Source organism: Enoplosus armatus, chromosome 1 (assembly GCF_043641665.1).
Source record: "Enoplosus armatus isolate fEnoArm2 chromosome 1, fEnoArm2.hap1, whole genome shotgun sequence".
NCBI classification, from domain to species: Eukaryota; Metazoa; Chordata; class Actinopteri; order Centrarchiformes; family Enoplosidae; genus Enoplosus; species Enoplosus armatus.
In genome coordinates, this window is record NC_092180.1 from 15,256,434 (window position 1) to 15,282,192 (window position 25,759).

General features: G+C 38.8%; 2 protein-coding genes across 5 annotated transcripts in view; one reads left to right on the plus strand and one right to left on the minus strand.

The window, feature by feature from the left end:
• Nucleotides 1-2,411: 2,411 nt before the first annotated feature.
• mtmr10 (myotubularin related protein 10) lies at nt 2,412-19,539 on the minus strand. 3 transcript variants are annotated; one of them, XM_070904930.1, is made up of 17 exons: nt 19,018-19,539; nt 17,537-17,597; nt 14,290-14,426; nt 13,613-13,685; nt 12,646-12,788; nt 10,250-10,343; nt 10,198-10,213; nt 9,953-10,117; nt 9,058-9,145; nt 8,711-8,799; nt 8,301-8,431; nt 8,065-8,134; nt 7,527-7,597; nt 7,118-7,290; nt 6,857-7,027; nt 6,170-6,352; nt 2,412-5,453 (listed from the first exon to the last, which is right to left on the minus strand). In XM_070904930.1, exons 1-17 carry the CDS (start codon nt 19,072-19,074, stop codon nt 4,842-4,844), a joined length of 2,334 nt encoding a protein of 777 aa, XP_070761031.1. In that variant the 5' UTR covers nt 19,075-19,539; the 3' UTR covers nt 2,412-4,841. The 3 variants fall into 3 exon arrangements, with proteins under 3 accessions (XP_070761031.1, XP_070761039.1, XP_070761023.1); XM_070904938.1 differs by lacking the exon at nt 10,198-10,213 and having other exon boundaries at nt 6,857-6,988; nt 9,953-10,100; XM_070904922.1 differs by lacking the exon at nt 10,198-10,213 and having other exon boundaries at nt 9,953-10,100.
• A 3,168-nt stretch (nt 19,540-22,707) lies between these two features.
• The window catches only part of myo1ea (myosin IEa), a 50,021-nt gene continuing 46,969 nt past the window's right edge, over nt 22,708-25,759 (plus strand). For both annotated transcript variants that reach the window (XM_070925212.1, XM_070925277.1), the window contains exon 1: nt 22,708-22,986. In XM_070925212.1, coding sequence (XP_070781313.1) covers nt 22,984-22,986 — 3 coding nt within the window. In that variant the 5' untranslated portion in view covers nt 22,708-22,983. The remainder of the gene's footprint in view (nt 22,987-25,759) is intronic.

A 25,759-nucleotide genomic window follows, 5' to 3' on the forward strand; every position in this document is an offset into this window, starting at 1 on the left:
TAAACACAGGAAAGTGACAGCATGACACCTCGTAGACTAACACTAAACGTAAATGGTGGGTTCAAAAGGTAGCTAATGTTATATGAGGCCATTTAGATATCACTATAATTTATCACTGGGCACCAGCCCAGAGGTTCCGGCTAGTTAGCTACATGGCTAACACAGCTACAACTAGCTAACTACATGAACTGACTCCAGTCCTGCTCGACTCACATCTGCTCACAACTAGCATGGCAATGCGCAGAATGCCCATCAAACAGGTCTCTGCTTTGTCTCGTTGTGTAGACGTACCTCCAAATGTCATCGCGAACACGCTTTTCTTCATAAAAGGTTGATATGCAGAGGGACAATTGAAGAAATCAAGGCTAAGGAGTCGAGCCCATTTCGAAGGCCAGCAGAGGCGCTCACCAATGACGTCACCAAGTTTATTCAATTTCCTGTTTTTTCATCCACAAATGTTTAGCACGTACACCCAGGAGTAAATGTGCACACTACGGTTACGCTTTACTCTTTTGTAACGTTTTGTCCTACCTACATTAAACTACAATACAGATATAATGCTCTCAATCTCTTTTTAACAGAAACTCGCAGGCCATGTGCTTTTCTATCAGAAAGATAGTAGAAACTAACTTAATGAACAGCTCCAACACCAAATGTAACGTTAGTCAAATAAAACAAAACAAAAAATAATGGAGTTTGTTTAAATGCATCAAATGTGCATTGTGAAATTGTATACAGTAGGGGGAGCTGGAGCCAAGTGCACTAAAGGGTTACTTGGCTTCAGGTTTTCTGTGTGTCAATTCCTTTGGGGTAATATGATTACATAAAACTATATTTAAGAATATGCACCATATGAGTACAACATGTAATACAGTCTTAAACTAGATTTTTATTGTACTTGAGTGGTGCAAATTTGCAAGTAATCTAGCTTTGGCTCACTTGCAGGGTTTAATGAGACACTACAATAGAACATAACCAATGTCAGTATTATTTGTTACACCTGTGCTTTTACTGCTATGATCTGTCAAAATATCTGCTGTGAAAAATGTGTATTAGCCTTAATCATGTGTGCAGTGACAGCTCCTTCAAGGGCACTGTGCATTGTGCTGTCTGCAAAAGAGTTGAGTGATGTGAAATCTAAACAGAGGATGTGATTAATCATTATCATCTGTGACATTGCTCTTCCATTCCACGTAGTCATTTTATCAGCAATTAGTGACTCTGAAAGGAAAACAAAATGAAAGTTACAGGTTGCCTGTTTTGTTTTACTTAAGTAAGATTGTATTTGATTAGATTTGGTTACATTAACATCCTACAATAATGCTATATTATAAACATAAAGTTCTTATACAACAATAAGGAACTAAACATTATTCTTACCCTCTGCACCAGTGTTAAACACTTTTCAATTTCAATCATTCATTAGCCTTAAAGCAACCCAAAATGCACTGTATCTGAAAGGATTCATCCTGCGATATTATTCTTTCCAGTGAGCTCATCTTGCATACAGTTGAAGGGTTATGTAAAAAACGTAAATTACTTATAAACTAACTATCTAACTAACTATCTGCTTCAACACTGTGCAACTCAAAAATAGATATACTATTATTGCATTTATTTTCAAACACTCAAAATACTGTAAGCTCTTAAGTTAAACATTTCTAGCAAGGTGTCCCACTTTAGGACAGACACAGTAGTTCTCAGAGCAAGTCTGACCCCAAAAGACAGCCTTTATCTCAGCAAGGAAGTGCGGTTCACCCTGTGGCTGTGTCTGATAAAAATTCATGTTGAGCCATTGAGAGTTCATATGCGTTTTGTTTAGAGTATGTTAAACATGAATATCCGTGTTAGGGCAACTTTGCACAAATATGAAAAAGTTAGAGCATGTTTTCTATATTGCGATATTTATATCTGATCAATACAAGCCCAGACCTTCAGAGATCAATTCTCCTGCCTTTAATTCTTATGGCGATTTTCTCTTCCTCCCTATCATTTGTTTACTACAGGAGGTATCATTATGTATACAACATGTTACTACTGTTCTTTATTGGGATATAATATTTTTTTAGAGAGGAAATACAAAATTGGAATCTTATTGGACAAAATACTTGGTATATAGGATTTATATCATTATTATTGATTATAATCATCACTTGGTACCAGGAATCTTTGTTAATATGTCTATTGTTATTTTGCAGGTGAGCCTGGAACCAACAGCGGTGTTTTCTTCACTTGGCAGTAATGAACTGCTACCCATCACCTATAATAAAAGCTCTGTGTGAGAGGCTTTTTGGCATATTTTTCACATAATTTGATACATGGGGAGGAGGGTTATACTGCCTGAGGTTAATAGACAAAATCAGTGGATTTTCATAAGCCAGAACACAGTGAAATAAAGGCCAGAACGCAAATTCATTTGAAAAATAGTGTAATGATTGGTTACTGGTACACATTTGAGCCTTACTAAAACAGCTTCAGTGCAGTACCTCTGAATTTAACTAGATTTACAGAATTGATTAATCAAAAGTTAAAACTAAAATAAGTCAACAGATTTAGAATATAGATGCAAAAATGGTAAATCTTCCCAAAAAGGCACAGGGGATGTACAGTAGAAATTGCATCCCTCTTAGAGAACATTTGCATAACTGAATAAATACATCTGCTGCTAATCAATATCAAACGGTGCCACAGCGGAGGCACAGTCATCATGCAATTACAGCAGAGTGCAACATTGTGAATTAGTGGAAAAACACAGCATATAAATATCTCTCCAGAAAATATAAAGACTAAGTCAAGGATAAAAGTTATTTAGTACCATTAATCAAAAATATTAATTGGAAGATTTCAAGCATATACAGTATTTATAATATTTGCCAAAATTATATTCAACAACCACCTTAAAACAAATTATCCTATATACTGAGTAAAATGTGCAATTAATAGCATTTGGGAGAGCAGGTTCTGCACTCACACTATACACATCTATACCAAAAAACACCTGAACTAGTTATTGCCAAAGAATCACACGTTTATCTGGATACCAGTGGAAACTAGCCAATCTAGCATCTAAGCATCACTGCTCCTGTGTAATAGGACAGGTATTGAGTCTGTCCAGTGGACTTGTATTTTAAATTACAAATTGCTTTTATATTAAATGCTGTACTGTTACTTAAGACATTACAATATTACACAGTGCTAGTTTCTCACCAGTTTTAAAAGGGGATGACTGACCCATTCCCCTCAAACCACTCTAGTTTAGCAGGTAGTAAACATGTCAAAATCTTTGCAGCACAGTGGAAGTTTAGCTCCCTAGAAAAGCCTGTGATTGCATCATAAAAAAAAATCTTTACGCCCTAACCTCACTATCACTATCCTGACTGGACGTAAGGTAACTTCACTGCTTGTTTTCTACTATTCTATTCCTCTAGCATTATCTGGAAACAGGAACAAATGTTATTACAAATGTAAGTATTGTTACAGCTACATACAGTATGTTTAACAGTATACCGTTAATGTGTTCAATCCTTTTCCCTCTGTACAAGCATCCGGCTTTTCTTTAAACAGCCTTTGTGGACTGTACTTCTAGCTGACAACTGACCTTTATTGTCATTTTATTTTGAAATGTCAAAAGTACACACAAGGTGTATTTCTGACACTTGCCATCCAGATGATTTACTGGTCATGTTTGCTCATGTGCTGCCCTGAAACTGTGTCACTCGTCACCGACCCTTCACTGTCTGGTTCATTGGATCAGTAACTTCAGTGCCTGAAAACCAATCCACTACGTACTAAACTAGAGACTGGTTTGAGTCAAAGCCCTTGTCCGTCCCTTTGCTTTCAAATATTTACCCATTCAGCTAATGCTCGTCTGAATAGTTTCTCCTCAGTGCCTTACCAGAAGGCCTCTATAAAAGTTGAATAAAACCCCTTCAAAAGAGAAGAGGAAGTATCTACCACAGATTGAAGTCCTCACAGCTCCACTACTCCAGGTATTACCTGCTTTATGAGACTAAAAATATAGGTCCTTTTCTCTGCTTCAAAAATAGAGTAAATCTACAAAGTAAGACCCTGAAATCACACTATTTGCTACTTACAGTGAAACCCCAACACAACCATTAAAATATGGGCACTATGGGAACAAATAGCATTAAGTTTGTGCAAAAAAAAAGAAACGCCCCATTACATTCAACCAGGCCAGATCCTTCCTCCACATAGTATCATTCTTGTTAGCAGTGTTATTTTCTGTTCCTCTTTCTGAAATAAAAAATAGGTAAAATACTATCTTCAATTACATTTCCTGGAAGGTACAAGCAAATTGAGTAATTGGAAATCAGTGTTCAGTGAAATGCATCATTGCTGCTGCAATAAAAACAGGCCTTTTCTAATTTCAAGCATTACTATTTGGATTAGTTTTCAAAAGCATCCTCTGTGTAAGTCATACAGTATGCTAGTTAGCTTAGCTAAATCCTACAACCTAAGCTGAGGCAAATAAGAAAATACATCTATGATAAAAGTACGATGATCTTTCACAGTCAGAGGAGGCCTCGCAGTATCAACTCACTGGCCAATAAGGAGGATGTGCTTCAGTTAATTCTTCAACTGTAATGGACAATAACCTGTAGATGACACTTCAGTTTAGAAATTACCTCAGATTTTGATGCAGCGTCAACGGTGCAAATTCTAGCTTATAAATCATACAAAATCAGAAGTCCAAAGTTAAATTTTTCTATTTCTCATTTTCCTTCTTGGTATTTAAGAAAGAGGCAATAGAAAATAAGTTGATTAATTGTTAAACAAATCTGTACTAAGCTGAGAAAAGGGAGCCCTAAAGCTCCACAGCCTCAGAGAGCGTCATTGGCGAGAGTCTCTGTAGAGAGCCAGATCCTCGCCCCATTCAGAAATTTGCTAATGGGCGTCCCATGGATACCGCGGCGGCACAGGTTGCCCACTGGGGTGAAAGGAAAAGAGGAGGTAAGGAAGTCTGGAGGTGTAGAGGGGTCATGTGGGGAACAGGCCTTAAAATACATCCTTCTTTGGTCTGAAGGGGGCCCACTTGGACTGGGGAGTGGCGTGCTATCTGGACTGGGTCCCTTATACTGCCTGAGATGGCTCTGTAGTATCTCAATTTCATCGACCAGTTGGGAGAGCTTGTGGTAGGCGGTTATGGGGCCTCCTTTGGGAATGCAGGCTTCAGGAACCCAGCGTAGAAAGTAGAGCTTCCAGAGAGCCACGTGTGAGGGCATGAGCAGGGGAAGCAGGATGCCCTGCTGGTCAGCAGGTCGAGAGAACCAGTCCCTGAAGAAGCGCTCTGACGGGCTTTCGTCTTTCACTGGTGAGAAATCAGGCTTCAGCTCCGACAGCAGAGAGCCTCGTCGCGGCAATGTATCCTCTCCACCCTTCAGTCCATTACGCAGAGATGCAGGTGTTCCTCTCAATGTGGAACTGTAGGTTTTCTGGTGGAGGAAGAATACAGCGTTAGATTATTTTCACTAGACACAACTATCTCTGTGACAGGCTGCAGCAGCAGGCTGGACTACCAAACTCACTCGTTCCACATTCTCAATTAGAGAATCTCCACCTGCGTAATCAAAATCCTCATGATCCTAAAACCTACAACTTGTGGAAAAACTTATTTCCCGTGTAATACAGCTACATACAGTACAGCTTCTGTGCCTTTCCTGAAGTTGCTGATGACACGAAAAACAACATAAAATCCCAGCCTCAATAAACAAAACTGCTGACTGGGTGGATTGCTCATGCTAAACATTTACTCCATCAGAAATTGTGTGTATTTCAGCAAAAATACATGTGAAAAATAGTAATACCTGCCAGCTTGAGGATTGAGGCAGCCTATTTCGAAAATACCTACACATCATTATTGATCCTAAACTGAGCTTTAAAATAAGAAGGCTATGGAGTGTTAAGCACCTTAAATTAAAGAGGCAGCTACTCTGTATTTGCACTCTGTGATACCTACCCCACAAAAGACAAGAAAAGCACAAACTCTGTAAACAAACTCTGAGAAGTACTTGAACAAATTCAACATGGAGTGAAAACTATTAAACTAAGGTTGAAAGTGTGTGTTATATATCCAAGGGAGTAAAAGAAGAGAGCATACACTTAAAACAACGTGCTGCTACAAACATGTGAAGCGCAGTGTCTCATGTACCTTCGTGCGTCTGAAGGTTTTCACTTCCCCATTCTGAACACAGGCAGCTCCTTTGCCTACATACATGGGGTTGTTAAAGAGGGTTTGGTCTTTGGTGCTGAACTGCTGTGACCAGTCCCAAACAGGAGGGAAATACACAGCCTGGTCTTCTCCTTGAGGGATGGCTTTATTCTTGGCAAAGTCCTGTAGAATAAGCACAAGGTTATTCATGCTCTATACATAGTATTACACAGAAAACATTATTGTCCACAATGAAGAAAACAACAGGTAAACAAAAACCCACAACTGTCATAATTTGCTTTTGTCAGATGTATTGTTACTTTCCTGACCACAAGCTAAATGTTTCCTTATCTGTCGGCATTACGTTGCACTCTTTCCTGTCAATTATCACACACACACAGAAGGAAATTATAGTCTTTGACATGAAATTATACCACAACAACATGTTGCTTTGTTATATGCTATCACCTGGAATTATAACATGTTTTTTATTCTTCTTGGACCACTGACACACACACATACGGCTTTTTTACATATCAACCCAATCTGATTTTAAATAGTTAAACATATACTCAGGATTATGGTCAAATCTTTTGCATTTGGTACACAAGGTTATAACAAAATGCATTGCTCACTGTGGAACTTCCATGTATAAATATATTTATTCAATTTGTATGCATCCCTCACCATCAAGTGCTGGGCACGCTGTTTGGGAGAATTGAAGAGGAAAGTACTGAAGAGTGGGATCCACATACTATCACTCAGTACTGTCAGATAAGCCTCTGTGAACTCGAATGCTGCTGGGTACTGGTTCATCATCTGCCACACGCAGTCCAGGAACAGCATGAACAACGGGGACTTGAGTGAGAGAAACAAACAACAAGAAGCATAAGTGCCTTGCCGAATATATTAGGTCTGGGACTGGGATATTTACTGTCAGACAAACACCTCCTCTTTGTCATTCTTCTTCAAGTGGTTGCATCTGTCCAAGAAGCGATGGCCAGCCATCACCCACTCCTTTTGCACCAAAGTCTGAAAGCCAATGAGGCTGCGATACTGAGGGTCCAACATGAGTTGCACTAAGGAGGACACTACACAGTTCAGGTCTCTGTCTTCTTCCTCTGTACAGGTGGGAAAAAAAGAGCAAGACACTGTTTGCAAGGACAGCTGTATGGCTATAATATAGTAATGATTCTAATTTGATCACAATCATTTAAATGCATTTTGGCTGGTGTGCAACGTGTTTGAAGCCGAACGTTGGTCCAGTATCACAAATGTTGGGCTAATAAAATCAAAAGTTAAGTTCACTATCGGGACTAATGACTGACAAAGACAACTTAAAAAGAGAGAGTTTTACCTTGGAGAATGACTGAAGCATTCCTTCCATCCAAGTTGTACACGATCTCAGCTGAGTGTTTCAGGAAAGCCCTTGCGGCACAAACAGAAACAGAACAAACAGAACATAAATGTTAACTGACTTGTAGTACTATCTAAGTAACCAACTCAGCACTCATAACTTTATACGGTGTACCAAAGTAAAGTATCAGTGGTCCTGGCAAGATATTAATAAATTCTTTTTAAGTCCTTTTTGTGCTTGTGGACTAATTACTGACCAGACAAGCAGATGACAGAAAACAGACCATAGATTTCAAGGCCGAACAATCATGCTGTCTGAACTAGTAACTCTCATGAGCGTATATTTACACTAAGAAACATAGAAATATTACAGATGACATACAATGTACTTCCACAGATACAACACTAACAAATGTAGTCCACAAATAAAACAATATATAATATCTTATGTAAGATGTGTAAATGTATCTTATCAAAGGCAAGACAAAACATTTTGGTAGTTTATAGAGCTATTATGCAGTGTCAGGTTGTTCACATACCTGACGTGCTCCAGCCATCTTGAGTTCTCAATAGATGAAAGCCACCTCTCCTCAGACTCCTCAAAAGGATCTGCACACAATCAAAACAGTCATTTGCACACCTATTAAACCATACACAAGCCATCCACAACCATTTCTACTCGAAAGGAATGTGCATTAAGATATTCAGTATTTCCACAGAGGTTGAATACTACTGGTTATTTACCGTTACAGTTGAATGTTGCAATGAGGCTTACCTATGACACAGATCTGCCTGACTTTAACAAAGGCACTCTGTATGTCCTGGATGTTAGGCAGACACTTGTCTAGATCGGACCTGACGACTTCACTGCGCTGTGGGTGGCTTTTTGTGATGGCATTGAAGACCCTACCGCAACACAAGATAGACACACATGACTGGATTAGAGATTATCTTAAAACATCCATAGCAACAACAAAACAACACATCATTTGAATAATCAGAACATTAGTATAAAACGGCTTAATTAACCTGGACTAAAAAATATATACGTTTTGATTTATATAAGATTATGACTAATCTCAACACTATTCCACTGCTGCAGTTGAACATCTGCTGGCTGCCACTGAATTTCAATATGAAACAGAGAGCGTAGAAACAACACATTTAATACATGTTTTGCAGTACCTCTGATCAATCTTCCTCTGCTGTACTGGATCACTTATGCTGGCCATGCGGACAAGAGCACTTCCATTTCGGTGATTCCAGCACCAGAGCTACAACGAAGAATGCACATAAATCAGACATGGATCGGTGGGCAAATAACGGGGACACTCTGATCAATCAAACTGGACACTACTTGGAATCAGCTGAGAATGAACAAATGAACAAATGAATCCATTGGTGGTCCTTAAATGTGCGAACAAAACAACATTATAGGAATAACAATAAATAACTGAAAGGGATAAATGAAAAAGTACTCCTAAATTTGACAGCACACCATTTAATGGAGATATCAGAGCCAAAGTACTCACAGGGATCCGCTGATCAGTGAAGAATATGGAATACTGCTTTAGATCCTGATCTGCCAGAGAAACTGGGACCACAATGTACTCTGGAAGACTAAAGAGTTAGAGAAAGACTGGTGTTACACAGGAATCAAACACCAGACACCATTTAAAAAAAGAAAAAAAACAAAACAGGAAAATATGTATTTTAATACAACTTCCAGTTTTACAGTCAGAAAGTGACATCCTAAAAGTTAACAGAAAATTAACCTTTAGGCTATACTCCTTACATATTGTATCACTTACTCATGCCCATGTTTTTCATATGAATAAACCAAGTGTGTTGCTTCATGCCGACATCCAATACTGTTATACCGACGGTACTGAAACCCTCGGTTGTTGTACTGTAAATAACTTGTTAGCACTGGATTTGTTTTGCTGTGCCTGTTCCAAATATCTAAGCTGGTGAGTATCTTTAGCAGAGAGGTTGTTTTTTGTTTTTTTTGATTGAGGGAAAACTGAATCAGAGTGTACTGTAAGTATTGTTTTAGCCCCATGTGATGTGTACAGTTTGGTGCAAGCTACTATTATGTAATTTTGAGTCTTTTCTCAAATTCCACATAAAAGAGAACAATCCTTACTTTGAAACCCACCATGATGTCACCACTGAACTTAGATGTGTCCAAAATAGACTTGCACGTTACAGTGAGACATTCACAAAGTTTTTTCCTTAAGTCACCCATGAAGTGAGTAAAAAAGCTTACAGTGTAAACATACTGTTTTGCCAAAACATACCAAGTATGAGTAAAGGGTGGAATTTACAGTGTCCATGACGACTAAGGGCAACAGAAGGAGCTACAGACATGCTCTACCTATGACGCCCATCATAAAATGCCGACAACAAACAACATGAGCTGGAAACCTTTGTGAGATAGCATAACTCTCGTTGATGGAGCACACCCTCCACTCCGATGCCCCTGTTCTCTTGATCTCCCGATCCCAGTCTGATGGACGGTCAAAAATGGGGGTCCGTAATCCTCCTCGAGGAGTGGAGCCATTGACTCGCTCCCCTGGGAATACAGATACACTTTGAGATGATTTGTTGCACATGTATAGTCAAATTTGGAATTCATAATTCTTAAATGTGGGTTACAGTTTCAAAAAAACATGTTATGTCTTTTAGCTGCAATAAAAGAAATATGGCATGCTGTATGTGTACCTTTAGATTCATGGTATCGCCGCCCTTGATACTCAAAGCCAAACAGCAGTTGAAGATCAGCTGGATGGGAATAGTGGGCAATAGCAAGGCAAACCTGGAATAAAAAGAGAAGTACTTTTATGGGACATACAGTACAATACAATATAAGTACAGCTGAATGGAAGAATCAATTAAACATTAAAAAGGCAGATTAGGTTTCATCACATCTATTCAGCTTGCCAACTCAGGTTCACTCAGAGTGCTAAAAAGAACTAAGGGGGAAGTTATTTAACCATACAAACACGAGAACAAGTGAAACCTGGGAAAGCAAATGTTTAACTGACAGCCTACTGCTCTGGGTTTACAGGACTGAATCTCTCTGTGGCTCCACTGGAGTCACACAAAGCCGTCCATTCAGTAGTAAAGCTGTGAATAACACGAGAGGACACACAAAAAGTGTGTGTGTGTGTGAGTATGTGTAGACAAGGCTGCAGCCAACTCTGTAATTTCCTATGGCAAAATAAGCTATTATAGGCTGGCTTAATTCCATATGTCACAAAGAAAAAAAAAAAAGGAACTGAGCCCCGTTTTAGGTTCACACTGTAATTACATACATAGTGTCCATATATAAACTTCACAAGGGAAGTGAGGGAGGGCAGACTCATTTCTATTCCGGTGCTCTTTACATTATCAACCTCCCACATTCTGTTGTAAGCAGCAGAGTACATCAAATAATTAATACTGCATTTTGAAATAAATTAAACAGAGACTTGTAACACTGGCCATAAGGCTCTATTCAATGCAGTGCCATATTGTAATGCTGTTAGCCAAATGTGCTGCAGGTATGTGGAGCTCCTACACAAAAATTGCTCCCAGATGACATGGAAGGAGATCAGACATGTAACCGCGTACATTCATGTACATTTCATTGGCACACTGTAAAGAGATATACAGCTGCCTAACTCTCATGGGTCATGTAGTGAGACTGCAGGGAGCCAATAGCTCCTGAAGACCTTTTGCACATAATTCACAAATACACATTTATTTCCAGGACTTCTACAACTACAGATACCACAATGTTTTCAACTCAACATCTGTGCTTACAGAGCGTGAGAGTGCTGAATGTTTGTTTGGTTACTGTTAGCTGTGTTTTGAGTTGGTTAAGTATACCTCAAGCAGTCACATGTTCCCAGGGCTTGGCTGGTTCTGTCCAAGGTGACAACTTCCTGGTTTGATTTCTTTCCCAAAATGTAATACAAGGGCCAGAAAGTCTTGGTAAATTCAGCCAAAGCCCACAGCTAGTTACCACGACAGCTCAACCCACTGCACAACTGACTAATGTCACTATCTACATTATAAGCACTTCCTTTAATTTCCCTTGTGTGCGATTATTTACTAAAAACACCACTAGTCATCCCCAAAATATCAACATATTATACCAGTATATACTGGTATTGAGGTATTTCATTTGTTACTTGACACAACACAGCATTTTTAATCTATGGCTACTTTAAAAATCACACTGGCTAACAGGTCCCTCAACTGAGTTCTAATTTGAAGAATGAAACATCTGTCCATTCAATCTCTCAGTGCAGCAGATGAGTCAGAGGCACTCTGCCAGTTGTTCCTACAATCAGGATCATTCTCAATTTCCTTTGCCTTGAATGAGCATTGTTCTCAATGTCTCTTATTCATTGTCTGGTTAATGGCTAAACTGAAAACGCTTGAGAAGCTTATGAGAACTTCCGTTCAGATAGAGGGTAAGAGAGTAGCGCATGAAAGTTTGCATGATATAAATATCCTTGTCGCTGAGGAAGGGGTCATAGCACTGAAACTGAGTGTGTGTATGTAGTGAGCTCACACAGTCAAGAAGGAAAAGTTTAGTCAGCGACAACTAACAGTGAAACGGGCAGGGGAAACTGAGAAAAGGGGAATGGTTAATAGTGAGCAATTAGTCATTTGGAGGTATGGTATTAAGACACAAGTTAAAGCCACCATGTGTAGAATCTTTTTGGGATTCTTCCAAATTATTGTGATAGCAAGTTTTCCTTTGCACACAAATCAGCCAATTGCGGTGAAAATTGGTGCCATCAATGTTGCGTACAGCCCATTCATCTCAGTGTCCCTGGGCCAAATCCATGGGAGAAGTGGCGTAGCAGCATGCATTTCTTTATTTGACCACTGAGGGCACCAAAGTCAGAAATGAGACATGTTCAAACTTTACACATAGTGGCTTTAATGTCCTTAAACTGCGATCAGAATATGTTTTATTATTTTATTTTTATCTATTTTACTTTTTTTTAATTTTTTTTATTGCATTTACTCAGCTCATGGCCCACCTGGACCTAAAGTTGGTGAGAGTCTGACAAGCATTTATCTGATATTTTTAAAAGATGGGAAAATTAAGTATCGCTCACCTTTTTGGCACTCTCAGGCCCAGCCTCATCAAAGCAGAACCTTATGATGCGCAAGTCTTTGCAGTAGAGGATTAGCTCTGTGGGGTTGAACTTCAGCTTTTGGTTTGAACCCAACACTTTCTTCTTCCCCTTTGTATCATTTACTGAGAGGAACAAACACAAAACACAACTAGAAAACTTCCACTAATGCAGGTGCCAATGCAGAGAGATGTAAGATTGAATTTTAAAAAATCCCCTTAGGACACAACAGGTATAAATGTGAACAACAAAACACTAAACATATATCTTAATGCTCCTATACTTGTGCAAATCCCATAATGATAATGTTGTCTTTAGTAGCCCAGGTCAAACGGGTCAAAAACAAGCTGGGTAAAACAAAGCCTCATGCTTCATCACTGTAACACAACAAACCTTGCTCCGGGCAGTTGCCCTTGCATTGTCAGCAATCGACAGCAATGAGATATATAAACAAGGCTAATCCCGGCCCGGCTGCACCACCACTAATCACTGCTTTAGCTGTGACATCACTTGTTATCAGATTGCTGACCAGAAAAGAACAACAAACGAGACCAGTCGCCCCAAGCTGTCAAAGATTAATGAGGGGCCCATCAAACTTTAATTCTGTTCGCAGGTCGTAAAATGACTGGGTAAGGATGCTGAAACAGTCGATTGATCAATTATTCAATGTATAGAAATTTGATTGGGCAAGAGACTAATCATCTGCTGAATACAGTTTCAAAATGCTTATACTCGCTTTTATTTGTGAATAGCATTAGGAAATGAACAGTCTGGGGTATTAAACAAAATGACGAATTTTGTGACAAACATTTGGGCTCAGGTAACCATATTTCCACATGTGGAAGTCAGTAGGTGAACGTCTGCCATGACAATAGCAAACCTGCAGAATACTTTCAAAAAATTAAATAAAATAGAAGGTTTGCCACACGAATGTTGGCACCAGATGTACCTGTTACTACTTGCTCCAGACAGGTGAGAGGGATGTCGTGCTCTCCCAGCAGGAGGTGGGACAACTTGGACTTCTATGGTACATAAAAAAAGCATGTTTGACATCCTGTTGACATTATATTACACCCATAACTCACTGAAATATTGTCTCAAACACTGGTGGGTAGATCAAGTTGATCCGCTCAGAGTGAGTAGTGATCCAGTTCCATTTTGTTATTATGGCAACAATCCACTGCATATCTGGAAATGACGTCTGTTCTCTCACTTCTTGTGCGATATCACCGACAATGTGACAAAGTGCAGGAAAGTACACAAGTTTTCCTTCCTCCTTGCCAGATGCACTGCACATACAAACATGGCAGTGGAAATACAAGTATTTAAGCTATTCAGCAGTATGCTGAAAAGTAGCTGAATAGATTTCACAAATATAAAGCTAAAACTGGAGCCATGGAAGGCCATTCTTTGTTTCAAGCCTGATAAAACTTAAACAAAAATAAAAATAAAAATTTTTAAGAACTGTATGAGGAAGTTACAAATAGGTTTTGGTTTTCGACACCTATGGTATCATAATGACAGAACATCAAACCAATGGCATTTTATATTTTACCTATGACTAAGGCTAGCTAAATATTCAAAACAGCATAGTTTTACTGTTTTAAAGTCAGTCTACACAAATACCTGTTTAGGTGGAGCATCTTGAGGGATGAAGGAGACCTTAAAGTTGGTGCAAATCAGCTTCCCCCAAAGGTCATCCTGGCTGCTTTCAGCGCTGATGCACTTCCTCACAAAGTTCACCTCATTAACAACTATCTCCCCTGGTGACAAACAAGTGAGAGAAAAACAACACGCAAGTGTAAAACCTACAGTCTACCACTACCGTTCTAGGAAGAATGCAGCAAGTGAAGATTACAAAAGGCAGAGTAAAGAAGATGAAGATCAGTTGGTTTGACTTTATCTGAACATACTAGTGCTTGAGTTTCTGCAATGAATTCAGAGGCAACCCGTTACCAGACAAACGAGTGAATGAAATCCCACTGGTATCCAATGATTACTAATGTGTATGAATTTGTTAAAATATCTAATGTTTTCAGAAAAAGAAACTTGTAATAGTAAAAGAGCCTCTAACTTACAAACATTGCTTTACAATTAAATATACTGAAGATCCTCATTTTGTTGCATGAATTGTTGTTATTAAATATGACAAAGATTCAAACATAGTTTAGATGATTTCTTACTGTAATTTTCCTTCTCCATCTTTCTACCCTCATCTTTGCTGTTGTTGCTTCAAACATTTAACCATATATACTGCCAAGTACAGCAATAAATAGACTACTACAAAATAACTGAAAATATTACTTTTAAAAAACAAGTGAATCCCTGATATCTACTAATCAACAACCGATTTAACTGATGAACCTCTGTGCTGTTTTTAGGAGCAGGAAAGTAAATGACAAACACATTTCACAAGCTTCCTAAATAATGGAGAATCCTGCTATGCTTAAGGCTAACATGAAAACGAACATTACACATAACCTCTGAACCTAATTGCCCAGTGCAAAAGAAAGGCCTATAAAAGGCCTAAAAAGCCTGACAACATTTCAGTGATAAATTTGGTGATTCTCCAAAAGCAGACACGGTATAACACCCAAATCTTTATATATCAATAGGTATGCAACCACTTACACACATCTCATCTTGAATGCTTTCCTATAAGAGTGGCATGATTGTGAAAGGCTGTGTTGCAAAACCAATAGCTAAATGATTTTAAAAAGCTGAAGCTACTTTTCTCAAGTTTTCTGTTGAGCAGAAAAGGCCCTGCAAACGTCCAAAGTTTCTGTAATGACAAGTGGGACAGTAACCCCCTTCAGCTCTGCCACATGCAAGTCACATTATAGTATTATTAATTTATATTTTACTTTAGGCTAATGAGGCAGCTTTTCATATACTATCTTATGAGTAACATGACTCTTGCCTCTTAACATGATCACAAAACGATTAATGCGTAGACAAGAATGCGGCTATAAAAAGTTTCCCCAGGGTTTTTATAAGATGAGAACTGGGGCAGCAGGGTGGAGTCCTACAGACCGTCACATCAAAGGACTGTTTCAGAGCAGCGAGCAGCAAATGTTCAGCAAGTTAAAAACAAGTAAGCTGACAATGAAACCTGTTCGTCTGTCTGGCTCCAATATCAAGATGTGAAAGGAGCGACAACGGGGATGAATAGTTTGTTTCACTAGCCATTTAACAGGTAGTCAATTAAAATGTTCATGTCGAGTTTGACCTGAATAAAACACACTTCACTAAAGTACAGCAGGTTTGCAAATGAACATTTTTTTAAAGAGTGGCTCTAAAGAAACCATAAAAAGATGTAAAACAGACAAACAACAACTAATTTATGTCTTACGAGTTATTTTACTTTTATGGAGGACATCGCTGTATATTTACTCCAAATAAAACACAATGTAACACTATGCAAAGGGTGTGTCGAGCCACTCCCACGAGGCTCCCAAGTCAGCTGCTCAGACCTGAAGCAGAATAAATCATTGAAATGAAGACTTGCTACTGCAATTATTGAACTAGCTATACTGAAGACTTTCACGCAATAACAGGAAAACATACATTGATTGGCACAGCTTGAGATAATTAAGAATTAATTAAGAATTCCCTATTCAAAATTACTTTTATGATTTATTATTTTAAAGCCGTTGATTCCTGTAAAAAGGTAACTTTCCACCAGTGAGAGGTTGAGACACCAAGGTGACTGAGAGGACCTGAGCTGCAAAGAGCACTAAACTGCTGCTCATGCAAATATTGTTGGCAAGGTGATGCTTCTAAATCCTCATGAGAGGATGCACTCGCATTGTGGAGAATCAGCAAAGAAAACAACTGAACAAAAGCCTGTTACATCACCTGCAATAGTTCAAATTAGGGTGCCACTGATTGACAAATACACTGATGTTTGAGAAACAATTGCAGATTACCAATGCTCCTAATAATGCTGTCAGACACTGACGAATTGGATTAAGTTCCTGTTTTTTTGTATTCAAAAAGCTGAAATAAGGAAATAAGATCAGATTAAAGGCAATTTGTAAGTTACTTGCATTATCTTAGGCTGAGAAGGAATGACGCATTTTTGCCTGAGCTGAAATGCTGGTTTGACCAGTCTGACTAAACACTATGAGCTATGTAAAACAAAAATAGGATGATTTATTATCCAAGTCCACAAAATGAGCTTCATGTAGGCTTTCATGGACAAATACTTTGAGAGTGTATAGTAATCTAAGGAAATGCAACATTGACTCACAGTGTTGCAAACAGGACAAAAGGAAGTAACATACCCAATTCTCTGTTTTAGAGGCTTTGTGTTGAACTCTGACAGCCCGTCGCTGAGGTTGACAGTTAACGCCTCAGAGCCATCACAGATATCTAAATTTCAGTGTAAATTGGGCTGACTACTTTTGAGAACAGGTTTCTGTCAGCCATGTTGAAATAGTAATTAATTCCAAACTAACTACTCAGACACCTTCCTGGACAGTTTAGGTGGGACAATCAGGCTTAATTGTCATTTTTGTTCTGACTTAATGATTCGTTCGAAGCACTGAAAACAAAATGGAGATGTGGGCACTGATGAAGAAGTCTGGAACCAGGCTAAAGACACTGCTTTCTCTATTTATTACAACATAAATTAAATGACAAACTATAGGCCTTTTTGCCAAAGTACAAGTCTGCTGGGGTGGATATGGTTTATCTGATACTGTGTAAAGGTAAATACAGTCTTTTGTCTGGTTAATAACATAATGTCTAAATAAAATGTCAGTACAGCAAGAATGTCTGATCTGCTTTCGATCAAACAGATGGGTTTCGTTCAGTTAAAACTTTTATTTGGTGCCAACTATTCTTCAGATAATGCAGAAAATAGACTTACCTTGAAGTAACTTAGGCTCCAACTTTCTAATGGGAGGTTCAATAGTTTTCTTAACATCAGTCTACAGAAAAAGCACAAGACACATCAGAGTTAGTTAAACACTAGCTTGTCATATGGTTAATGAATAATGGCAATAATGTGTCATTACAATGTAGAGGGGCTAGAATATTACCACTCAAATGTGTCCTTGCGTTGCTTACAAAGCATGAAATATAAGTGTACAACTGATTAAAAAAAAAGAGAATTGTATTAGGGCTGGCAAAGATTCAACCCTGGCCACCATACAACCACGTTGAACATCCTGTTGCAGAATTAATGTTGCATAAACACTTACAACATGCAGTAAGCGATGACAAGCCTGTTGAAAGTTGTTTACAAAACTAGAAGGAACCAAAAGATACACAGCAGTCAACTAGCCTAATGCTATTAATACTGTACCCCCAAATACTGCTCACACTTGCAGATACAGTGACAGCCCATAAGCATTTGGACAGTCATGTGATTTTCATTATTGGCTCTACTCCAGCACACTGACTTCAAGTGAATGAATGACTATGAGGTTAAAGTGCTGACTTTCAGCTTTAAGAGTGTTTGGCGTGGGCATGTAGGAATCTGGTATCATTGATATTCCCTCATAAATGTGCAATAACTGCAATGTTTGTTGTGCATGTAGTGCTAGCTTGGAAGCATTTACCTGGACTGAAATAAGTAATTAAGTAATCAGTATAACCTTTATTCGCAGTTTACAATTTTTAAATGATTACCAAGACCAGAGCATGCCCATGACATATGATGATTGAACTACAATCCGTTTTCAAAAGCAAAACGCCAATGTTAAAATGTTATCTAAATTCAATAAAACTTCCCAACTCTAGTCTTGACCTTGCCTGTACAAACACTTGGTTTTGTTTGGGTTGTTGCACCAGCGTCTGTAAGCAAACCCTTTGAATGGCTGTCTGGAGAAGCGCAAACACTTGAAGGCAAAACACGGCAAATACGAGCCCATTCCCACACAGAGGATGCCAAATTACTGTAATAGAGTAATTATTCTCTTTTTCATAATGGTATCAGATTCACCATACAGGTTTCTCCAATTCTCCAAATTAAACAACAGTAGGTATAAAATATTGCGACTTCTAGACAGTGACATTTCATTTGATATTAACTGCGAAGACGCTAAAAGCAATCTGGTTAAATGCTTCTGCTATGAAACTCTAAATGTTACAACTTTTTTTGTGTGTTTGGTGATTCCGATCAACACAGCAGGACGTCAGTGGGGCTGCTTACAGATTGCACCTCTTTTTCGGGCTATCTCTTCCTATAATCTTGACCACACGTCAAACATCAAGTTTCCTTCCGCAGCACCCCAGTCAGGACAACTTCAGCCTTTATTAATTCAAGAAAATATTTGACACGGTATCGTGAGAATCCACCGTGAAACGCACACTCTCTGCTGTTATCAGACACAAGCAAATACATACCTGCACAGGAGGAAGATAACACTTGAAGGTTGGTTTCATGGGTTTGACAGAAAACATTGTTTATGTCCGCCCTCTCAGTGATGTTCCTAAACGGGCGACTGGCAAGCGCTTGGCTGCTGCCAGTGGAAAAAAACAACCCAAAAGGAGCCTTTAAGAAAGTTTAGGTCAGCTCTTAGCTGAGTAAATCCGAGACGTCCGTGTGTAAAATATTCATCGAGACAGCCTGGGCCAGCGACGGCACTCCTCCATTTCGATAAGCCGTCAAGTAGCAGATTATGCTCGTTTAGCTGGTTGAAAAAGTTGACAGAAGTTAACGTTGAGACGTCGGCGTTAGCTTGGCTAGCTAGCTAGCATAAAGTACTACATGAAGTTTATAAATGCCGTCCACGCGCAGAGATAACACAATGAAAATAATTAGAGGCGCCCGTTGTGTGTCTACATCTTCTTTCCACCTGTTACTGTCTTAGTTACCCTCAGTGACTTCCTGAAAGTCTAACAAATTCAGCCAAACGCAGTACCTGATGCTGTGAAGGACTTAACGGCCATGTTTATAAAGAGCCGAGGTCCCGCCCTACTTCCGGGCTCGGCTGTTGAGCTGTATTTTTGTACCGAGACTTTCTGTCATCAAACTTTCTGAAAAGCTGAAACGGGATACTGGGGAACTCTGCCGATATTCTAAGCCAAATAGATATCTAGCACTGCACATGATAGTAAATATTGATAACCTTGTTTTAAATATAAAACAACGATTATTTTGTTAGCGTTCATCAAGTACACCACCCGTGGACTACAACTCCCATTAGACGTTGACAAAACTAGAGTCTTGCGGCGTGTGTCATGTTTTTTTTAAAGTAACTTTATTTCACAAAATATACAAACTCTTGTGGGAACAACAAAATTAGATTCATAGCAATATTATGTATTTCATTTGACAGATTGTCCAAATAAAACTACAATTTGATGAGTCAAACACAACCCACATAGGTAGGCCTACAGGTGTACTCACAGTACACTAACAAACCAAAGATTTACCACTGAGCAATAGCAAATTAAGGGCAGATAAAGAAAACTAAATAAAACAAGGTTGAATTTCCAACAGAAATACGTTTACCTTAGTAGATTTTATGCACTAGATGTCACTATTGGTTCATTACTGGAGCCTTTGGGCTGTGCACTAAATAAGGGTAGGCTATTGGAAAACAGTATCATTCTGGTAATTATAACACCACATCTATCCACATTAAATCATAAAACAGGGGTCCCAAGAGACACCAGTTCAACTGTTGAAGTTTAGGATTATCAGATAAATTAATAATAGTTTTCTAAACCACGTTGGCACCATCCTTGAATGATAATATTTATTTTGAAGACACTGAAATACTTCAGCATCAGTAGTTAATTTGCTCACAAAGCTTTATGAATCTCATTATTTTTGCACAGAATTTAAATTTATTAAAAAGTTCAGTTAATTTCAGTTGAATGGTTAAGACGGAAAAGGTAAAGTAAGGAAAATATTCCAAACATTTGCCATAACATTTCAACCATAAATGTGTCACACATTTCAGTCATCTAGTATGACAAAACTGAGAAATCAGTCTTTATATTCAGTCAGTAACGAGTTCATTCTCACATAGTGCAACCTCTCATGTCAAATTTAAAAGGTACAGCTCATGAGCTAAATTCTCAAACACATTGTTTACATATACCAAGGTACCAACTTTCCTGTACATTATTTTCCCCATTTGTGTTGTGTTTAGCATCACAGCAACACACTCACAAGTTGAGCCGAAAGCAGTCTCAGGAGACAATGGCGGATAGGAGTAAAATAGTCTTTACTCAGGTTTTGAAGGCATGCTTACAGTCTGATGATCTGGCAGAAGAGAAAGTGGCAGACATTTAAACTGGGGTTTGATGCAGTAAGTAGGAACAGGTGTGCAGGCAGGGACAGGTGATGGGCAGAGGAGGGTGCCTGGTGGACAGATGAGGAATGGAAGGACAGTTCTGAAATTATATGAGGTTAGTATTGCACAGGGACAACAGACTAACCTGAAATATTATTAGGATTGTCAGTGCTGCCTCACTGCTTTGTAGCATGTCTGTTCAGCCAAAAATATTTCTTAGGGCAGAGATTATATTTATAATGAAACAATGAAAATTCTGCCTAAAATCTGATCTGATGCACGACACACAATGAAATCTAAAAATCAGTTGTAACCAAAAACATGTTAAGATGTATAGAAGTCGAACATCCCCACATGACATCATCGTTGTATGCTGGAATTACATAAGTGAAGTACTTTAAGTCTGAAAGTAGATATAGAGACAAAATGCTAAAAGAGTGCCAGCATGTTGATAATAAACAGTGATTCTGACTCTGTTGAACACCTGCATAATGCTCTTGGTAAATGCCGTGCTGTGCATGTGTTGTCCTACAATGTCCACTGGGTGTTGACAAAACACTGCACCAAAAGTAACGCCAAAGCTCTATGACTCTTGTGTATCTATTATGCATACATTATAAATGCTCTATTTATGTGCTAGTCATTTATTTGCTTCTGTCAATACAAGTGGATACACTGTTTTTCTTCACTTTCACATGATAAATACTAGGCGGTTATATTTAATACAAGTGAGTCCTCAATATGTTCTGGTGAGCAATTCACATTGGTTTTAATGTTCATCTTGTAGTCAGTCTTGTGATGTAAAAGTATATCTAAAATATGATAACAACACACACACACCCGCACACACACACACACACACACACACACACACACACACACACACACGTGTCTACTGGGTACAGAGGCAGCCTGTTAGACAGGTTACACCCAGAGAGTCGCCTCACCGCCCAACATCATTTCAAGACGAGCCTCAGTCTGGCTGGAGACTTGTTGTGAGAAGTGGATACCAGTGCCACCCATGCACTTCAAAAGGCATTTGAGTTGCATTTTATCTCTCTGAGGAGAGAGTAGGACTGAATTACTGCTCAGAATTTGGGGACTACCTTTGGAGGAAGAAGATAAACACTGTTATAAATCAAAGGAGGCCTGTATGCCAGTGATACTGAGACGCTGGGATCTCCCGTCCGTGTATGAAGTTCTTCCACATGCAGCGTGTAAAAAGGAAAATGCCCTCTAATATTGTTCTTTCACAAACTTGTATCAACTTGGATACTGCAAACGGCATGGAAATATCAGTTGCACTTAAACATGACTCCTGTTGGTCACTGTTTAACTTGACAGAAGCTAAAGGGCTTAAAACAAGTTACATTTTAAAGCACATAAAGACAAACGTGCAATAAGGTTTGATAAATGTTGGTATAAAAGAGTTATGGATGGTTGCTATGCACAAACAAGAGAGAGGGGGCAAGTAAAAACAGCAGAAACTACTAAGGAAATAGTTTTTACAATGTAACCTACATTAATGTACGTTGGGGATGTACTGTGCTGTCAGTGAAAAGAGAGCTCAGGTTTATAAAGGGACTGACGCTGAGATAATTTTGGCTACTTGTATTTGAGTCTGTTGTTAGGGAGCCCCAAAGCTGCGCATGCCCAGTTGTTTCACTCCCAGCAACTAATGAATATTTAAGTACATCCCGCGTTCAGCGCCATTTGATTGGACCTTGTGGCTCAGTTTCCTGTGTTATGTTTTAGAGCCGACTTTTGAGGGCACTGCTCCCTCCGTACATTAACCATCCAACTCGCAGTTTGAACGCCGCTCAGCTGCTGTCAGTGTCGGACTCAGATCTGTCTGCACAATGGACGGAGGGCACCGCTGAGAAGCCGCATCCATGCTTCCAGGAGGTTATCGGGAATATCTTGTGTAAACTTGGATTGTGTCCTCTGGCTTTAGGTTCAGCAACTAGAGTTGTTTCTTTCTGAAACAGTGTGAACTTCACTGAGGTTCGCACCAATACTGGATCGCGAGGAATACGACAGAGAAGACTGCGACTGAAGGCAGAGGATGGTGAGCGATGTTTACACTGGCTGAGATACTGTGACACAGTCAATATAATCCAAATATTTAACACAGCGGCTCTGTTGCTGCCTTTATGGCCCAGTAGCTGTAAAAACCCCACATGTGTAATCAATACATAGTCGACAGTATTCCATTTAATAAGTACCAAATATTAAAGATGTGTTTTAATTATTTGGAGTTCTGTTATGGTTGTCTCTTCACACTTTTTTCATTAACCAAATCTAAACAGTTTCTGTGAGTTTGCTTGACAGATTGCTTTATTGTTGCTTTGTTGTGGAAAATGAGAAAAGCTATGTTCTAGGTGATATTTGTTGGCATTTCTTTCATTATGTAGGGTGCCTTTTTGTGGTATTATTCGGCCCATATTTATCATCAATCCCACAATCAGTAAAAGTCACCTCAGTCTGACTCTCTCCTTTTCTGTCTTCGTCCTGACAGTCATATACTTTTTATGGGCTCGAGGAAAAGTAATTAGAAAGCACTGACCCAGAGCTGTTGAATTTGACTTTTCTGAGTGACACCCAGAGAGATATGTTACTTAAAAACATTAGTTATGTGGATTCGGTACAGCCCCTTTTAAAAACCAGTTGGTTAGCCAATGAGCAAGTGTCAGGTGGAGTGTGTGTACTGTATGTGCAGCTTGTTGTTGTGTGTGTGCATTACAGGTTTTTCCTGGTTACTGAATGTCATCCCTGCAGCAGACACACCTAGAGCTAAGTTGTGGAGGACGTTGTGTGGCCTCGTCCTTCTGTTTTGGCAACAATTCCTCAAGACAGTCTTCTGTGGCAGAGTTCCCACTTTGGCTGTTGAACACAATAATACTGTTGTGATGCAGCTTGTTAACACATTTTTATTTGAATTTGACAATAGGACTACTTCTTTGTTATTGGAGACATCACTTTTAAACTAAAGGTGTTGTTATTTGCCTCAAGAACACAAAATATATATTTGTTTTGGCTTTAAATTTACCTTCAGGAAAATAAAGAAAACCCTCAACACTGAATTACCAGAACAAGCAAACATCCTTCACGTTAAATAATGTTTGTGTACAGTATGTTTCATGCATTATGTCATCTTCAAACCTGTTGCTTTGTTCACATACACACAAACAATGTCTATTTAAAACAGGTAGGACTGAAACCTGTTAACATTCTGCCACCTAAAGTGTTGTATTGAACCTGTAGGTCAGGTTGCCCAGAGACAAACCCAAAGGACAAAGGTTGCATAATATGCAGGTAGCACAACTGAGTTTTTACACTTGAGCTGCGACTAAAACTTATAAGCAAAAAATGTAATACATTCCTTCAACATTCCTGCTTTAATAATGCTTTTGTGGAGTTGTTATCACTTACACACTCTGTTAAAGTTGGAATTTTTACTGCAGTATTTTTGTGTATTTGCCTCATATTGTTGCCCTAATTTTAGAGTGAATGAACAGCTCTTTTCTTCTTGTGAGGCAACTCGAATGACAGCAGAAAATACTGTCCAGCGATGGCAGAATTATGAATATAATGGTGCTGATGGATAAAAGTTAACATCTAAGAAATAAAAGGAAGTTTCAAGAACTGCTTCTAAGATTTGGTCAAAATAAATGAAAACCTATGTTTTGTCTTTATAGTTTTTTTTTTTAATTTTAGATGAGGTTAAGGAGAGTATTGGCTAATGTAGAGAGTAGAAGAGAGAGAAAATAGTCTGATTGTCATCCTAACTGTCTGGAATAGCAGACACCAGCATCGCTCACTGGTTCCTTCTCTGCCAGATGCTGAATAGCAAGTCGGTATGACAGCAGATGGTTTGCATTAGTTTCTCCTACAGGGAGGTGCGTACTGAGTAACCCCCCTCTCCCTTCATTTCAAAGCTCGCGCTCCATTTTCAAACTGATCACTGCTGTAGAGATTTGCTCAGGAATTCAAGCCCTCTCTCTGAAAACAGGACGAACACCCATTCTGTGGACCTGGGGAACTCGTTAGGCTTGTCGCTGTGGTTCAGTACACTCACACACTCCTCTTGATCAGTGCCATACGTCTTTGTTACAAAGCTGCAACTGTGTTTTCACTGCTTTGCTGTGTGATGATGGACCTCATGAGTGTTGACTTCTTCTTCTTCTTCTACTGTTGCACTTGTTGTAAATCATTCTGCATAAGAGAAGCATATAAATGGCACATTGTAAATTCAAGTTGACTACTACCACGAAGTTTGTGAGCTTTTCACTTTGTATGGGTCTGCACTTGAGTCAAATCTGGTTTGACTTCTCTTTGCAACTCTTGTTTTTGTTTTCAAATGCAACATTTCCATTACTTTTATTATTTAATCTTTTAATTTATTGCAAGCAGATGCGGTACTATGTACTATTCATGTGGTGCTGCTTTAGATTGTGTTGTAGATGAGCACATCCAGTGATGAAAAATGTTCATGCACCAAAACCTTTTTTTATATATTAAAGCACTATATCTTCCTGCACAGTCCCTCTGTACACATGATTCAAGAGGCTGTATTACTGACATTTTGGTTGGAGTCATTTCTTCTTTATTTGTTTATTGTTATACAGTAGCAGTCAGCTCTGACAAATTAAACATTAGGGATGCAAGACAAGGTGGGATGACACCCTTTGGTTCTGATTTGGTTTTATCCTGAATGAGTTAAACATAGGACCTTGTATTTATCTACATATGATGGCTAATAATTATCATTGGTGGGTGTTGTCACATACAATGAAAGCATATTTTCATATTCATGTTTCATCAGTGAGTTGTCCATTGGT